Source organism: Morus notabilis, unplaced genomic scaffold (genome assembly GCF_000414095.1).
Source record: "Morus notabilis unplaced genomic scaffold, ASM41409v2 Scaffold906, whole genome shotgun sequence".
Classification (NCBI taxonomy): domain Eukaryota; kingdom Viridiplantae; phylum Streptophyta; class Magnoliopsida; order Rosales; family Moraceae; genus Morus; species Morus notabilis.
Genome location: NW_010358059.1, coordinates 130812 through 135930, shown reverse-complemented (window position 1 = coordinate 135930; position 5119 = coordinate 130812). Strand labels below are relative to the sequence as shown.

Sequence of the window (5119 nt, the reverse complement as noted above, 5' to 3'; positions counted from 1 at the left end):
TTTTTTTTTTTTTTTTTTTTTTCTTTGTAATTATAGTCCTTTTCCAGATGAGTCCTTAGAGAAAGATGCTATTTAAATATAATTATAATTCGAAAAGTTAGTGATTTAATCTAACGATTTCTCTGACTTGATTTTAGTTTTTTTTTTTTTTTGTGGAATTTTATTATTTTAGTTATTTGGTTTGAAATTTATACTGCTTTCATTCAAGCAGAGAAAATGAAAAGAGGATTGATTTATATCATTATTATTTTCTTTATGAAACAAAAGATGATTGAAATATTAACATGGGTCTCTTTCAGTGCATTAATCTCATATCTGCCAAACCACTAAATTATGAATATGACTCTCAAAGACACTTACAAATTAATATGAACTTTTCAGCCCACAGAAATCAGGACCACCTCTTCAAATACGTCACCGCTAAGAAATTGATTAAGATATGTTCCTTTTACTCTCAAGTTATGTTTTATACCCGTTCTTAGTTTTGACAATTATAAACGTTTGTTTCTACAAATCAAAAAATTATAAATGTTCCTTAAAAAATTTACAAATATTTGTTAAACACGTGTCGATATTAAATAATTCTCAACATAAAAAAAAGGTTCGATAGAAAAGGAAAATTACTCTAATATGTCGTTAGATTGCACCATGACCTTTTTCTCGTGAAAATTTAATGGAACCTCCACAAGAAGAAACGCAGAAATTCCACGTGTGTGATTTGGAATATCTTATTTCAATATGTAATGTTACAAATTTCGATTTTTTTTTTTTTTTTTTTTTTTGTGGTTCGAAGGAATTTCGATTATCAACTATAACATAGTTATCGATTAAAAAAAAAAAAAAAAAAAAAAAAAAAAAAAAAAAAAAAAAACTATAACATAGTTGTCATTTTAATGTATCTTTTTTTTTTCCTCATGAATTTAAAGATTTATCTTTTCATGAGTAGACATCAATACTTGAATTACGTAACAAAGCACTAAGTAGAATTTAATAAATAGATTCGATAGCTCTGATTACGTAACAAATCACTAAGTATAATTTAATAAATAAATTCGATGGCTCTTACTCCTATTTTAATTACTGCTCTTCCCAAAAGCATAAAATTGCATTATGTATACATCCTTCCAATTAGCAGTCACACTCGTGCAGCACACCTCACGATCAGCATAAAGAAAAAAAATAAATAAATAAATAAAAACTCGTGCCCGAACGTGGGGGAGGGTGAAAGTGGTACCACCCAATAATTGAAGATCCGTCCAAAAAAATCACAACGTCGAGTGATCTGAAGCGTCCATCTAACTGACCTCGGCCATCGTGGCAAGATCTAACAAAGCAGAGCAAAAGTTTCGTGTCCTCTATTCGATCGGCCGCCGCGTGGAGTCTGTAATAATTCCGTGGGGGCTTCGCCGGTGCACAAGCTGTGGCACACGTGTGACGGGCAGGTGTGACCGGGGCTGGCGGGCAGTGGGAGGTGGGCCACGGGACAAAGACCTAGGGAGTAGAGCCAGCATGGTCCTGACTCATTGCGGGCCCCAACACTTTGATGGGTTTTGTTGGTTTGTGAACCCGTTTTGGGCCCACTCCTAGTCAGCTCCAACGTTATGGTGTTTGTTTTTGGTTTTTTTGTTTTTTTATTCAAATTATTTTTCCTATCTTATTGGTTCGTGGGGCCCATTTTCTTCGCTCATGTCCCAGTTTGCGAAAGCAAAGGCTGACATATGAAATCATGAAAGGGAAGCAACTTTTAAAAGGACTCTAGAGGAATCGTGACGTTGGAAATTCATGTTTTTGGCACTTGGTGTTTGTGTAAAATTTCTAGAATGCCATTTTGCTTTTAGTGGTTGTTTTGAAACTTTTGGCATTAGAAGAACGGAACTCAAGGAATCACTGTTAGTTTCTCTCACGTGTTTCCTACTAATTTAGTGCAATTATGTTTTTGCCCACAATTTTTCTTTTTTTGTTAATTTGCGGCACTTATTTTGTTTATTATAAGTTGCCCTGCCACCTTTCTAGTAACAACATTGCAATACTATAATACTTTTGCATTTTGGTTAAGTTCTCGGATTAATGCCAATTAATAGGAGAAGAGGTTAAGATTGAAGCCTAAACTAATTAATTAGGGGTTTCTAGGATTGCCACCAACAAAGCTTACATTAAAGCTGGATACCTTGCTAGACTGTAGGCTCACATGCACGCCAAGTCGCCAACCTCAAATAAAAGTGTACATCGCATTAATAATGATAGTTCTCAATTAATTATTAATTTGCTTCTCTTATAAATTAGCTTAATAGTTTTGATGCACATTGAAATTTGAACCAACTTTTTTTAATTCTGACTAACACTTAACTTTCTCTTCCTCAATGGGAAACATACACATTAGTGAAATCTTAGTGCCTCATTCACTTCGCGAATTCGAATTTTTAATTTGAGTTGAGATGTGATATTTTTTTAAAATTTTTCACTGTAGCAGAAAAAATTAAATGTGAGATTTTTTGAGAACTTTTTACTGTAAAAACTTAAAATTAAAAACTCAAATCATTAAATGAATGAGACACTGGATTCTAGATTCCCATAACACTAATAAATTTTGCTAGGACTGGTTACGTGTCTCTCTTAAGAGTATAGGTGAAGAGAGCCTAATAGACACGAGTACAATAAATAAGAGGGATGAAAAATAAATGAGTGTGTAAGAAATACCCCACATTAAGGGGACCAAAATGATAAATAAATAATTTCATGAGTGCCCCCAAAAAAAAAAAAAAAAAAAAAAAAAAAAAATAAGGGGGACAAAAAAAAAAAAAAAAAAATTTAATGGGGCCCCCAAAAAAAAAAAAAAAAAAAAAAAAAAAACTAATCTTGGAGAAGCAGATGCATGATCTATAGCCAATAGATTGAATCCCATGGAATCTTGGAAAACCGCCATTACAAGCACTTTTTAATATTTTGAGTAAAAGTTTCATTCAACTACTCACAAAGAACACACCCTTATAACCTACAACCAATCAGGTCCACTTATTTTCTTATGAATTTACCGCTTTAACCTTAATAATAGACTTTATTTAGAGAAGACCACCCTATTACATTGCCCCACAAACCACTAGATTCCACCAAGTCTTCGGCTGGCTACCAGTCTTTATATATGACTATACACTCAAGCTTTCTTTCCCCCCTCTCTCTCTCTCTCTCTCTCTCTCTCTCTACACCACTAATCTTGAAGCAGAAAAGAAGCACCATTTCTGAAACCAATTTTTCTCGGTTCAATATTTAAGTTTCTTTCTATTCTTCTTAATATTGTTCAGCACCATGGCGACTGGAATGTTTCACTTTGCCGGGACTGAAGAGTACAACACCGAATCCCACTTTCTTGAAGCTTGTTATCTTTGCAGAAAACCACTTGGATACAATACAGACATTTTCATGTACAGGTAATAATTAGTTTGTTACATATTTTTGCTATTTAGGTCAAATCATCCATTCGCTACTTGGAAATTTACCAAGTTTTTTGTCCAGAAAAGTAGGGTTCTTGATATTGTCGTTCATGAAAATAAACTAAAATAAAATAATTTTAAAGGGTCAGATTTTCATTAAAGTCTGTTAGGCTGTAGTATTTTTTTTCCTATTCTGATATAATCTTAACATGTTCTGTCTTATTGATAAGCTTTCTTTGTTACCTATCATATCATATATAGAATAGCGGAAAATCATGTGGATAAATTTTAGACAAATTAATGGATGAGAATGAATCTGATGTGAGGTTGGGAATTATGTGAAATTTTGCAGGGGAAACACACCATTCTGCAGCAAAGAATGCAGACAAGAACAAATAGAATTTGATGAGGCGAAGGAAAAGAGCTGGAATATGTCAAGCAGATCTATAAGAAAATCAGACTCCAACAAGAATTCTACCCCAACCAAAACCTCACGGACTGGCACTGTTGTAGTAGCTTGACTATTGACCAGCTAGTATATATATTGACTATCTTTAATTATCTGTTTGGAGGAAAAGAAAATGAAGGAATTCCCCATGTTGATCATGAGTTTGTGTCTTTGTGATCTGTAAACATGTGGAGGGGTTGGTTTGAGATCAGGCAGAGATATAAGATTTTGGGTTTTTTATTTCCCCTTTCTTTTGGGGTTGGATCGGTGTTTATAAGAGCGATCTTTTGGGAGGAAAAGGATCTGGGGGGTTGTATAATTTTGTAATGATGTTTGATCATTTTTACTTTCTGGAAAATGAAATTTTGAGGCAATATTATTCAAGTTTCTAAAAGAGACTTGATTTCATCTTTTACCTTTTGATATCCCTAAATTTTACTGGGTTTAATTATTCATTGGGTGTGTCTGTATATTTCTGGGAATGTTGATATAATTTCCCTATACAACATTTTAAAACAATGATTGATATATTCGGAATAACGCAAATTCAACCCATTTTATAAACCTTTTTTTGTTTAAAGTAGTTTTAATATTTACTATTAGAATTTTTTTCTTTTTAAAAAGTGCTTGCACATGCTATGTGATGGATCGCATCTCACTTGTTGTTGTCATGCATCGTTTTATCTCTTTATACAATTTATTTTCGTTTTCTGCGTTTTGCTTTCTAAAATGTCGTCTTTAGCTTTTCATAAAATAAAAAACCAAAAAGTGAAAGTGTAATAACGACGTGGTTCCCTTTCAAAAAAAATAAAAAAAGAAAAGAAATAATAATAATAATAATAATAATAATAATAATAATAAATGACGACATGGTTGATTTGGATTTAGATAGTAAAGTACATAATTCTTTGCTTTGAAATTGAGATGGTAATATTTGAGCGAAGATAATCATAACGCTTTAGGTCTTGAGAGTTTCTTTGGATTATTTTGTGGCATATTCGATGAGGAGATTCATTTTCTTGAGGACTTCCTTTTCTAGTTAGATGTGAGGGTGAGGCCTCTTGTAACTAACTTGGTATTTTAGCTTTTTTAGGCGTTGTATCTTAATTTGCTTTTACTTTGCCTCTCCTAATTTGTTTAGCGCCTTAAGACTTATCTTTATTTTTTCTGCTCTGCTTTCGGCCTTGTGCCCTTCTAATAAAAGTTTCTTTGAATGAAAAAAAAAAAAAAAAAAAAAAGTCAA

General features: G+C 32.6%; 1 protein-coding gene across 1 annotated transcript; it reads left to right on the top strand.

The window, feature by feature from the left end:
• Positions 1–3156: 3156 nt before the first annotated feature.
• Positions 3157–4228, top strand: LOC21391409 (protein MARD1). The gene is made up of 2 exons (XM_010091472.2): positions 3157–3425; positions 3781–4228. Exons 1-2 carry the CDS (start codon positions 3304–3306, stop codon positions 3947–3949), a joined length of 291 nt encoding a protein of 96 aa, XP_010089774.1. The 5' UTR covers positions 3157–3303; the 3' UTR covers positions 3950–4228.
• The last annotated feature ends 891 nt before the right edge of the window (positions 4229–5119 follow it).

What these genes read in the sequence shown, in the direction of transcription:
- LOC21391409 (XM_010091472.2), top strand. Translation starts at nt 3,304, where the DNA reads ATGGCGACTGGAATGTTTCACTTTGCCGGGACTGAAGAGTACAACACC. An exon ending in ACAGACATTTTCATGTACAG is followed by an intron (nt 3,426 to 3,780) that starts GTAATAATTAGT and finishes GAAATTTTGCAG; the next exon opens with GGGAAACACACCATTCTGCA.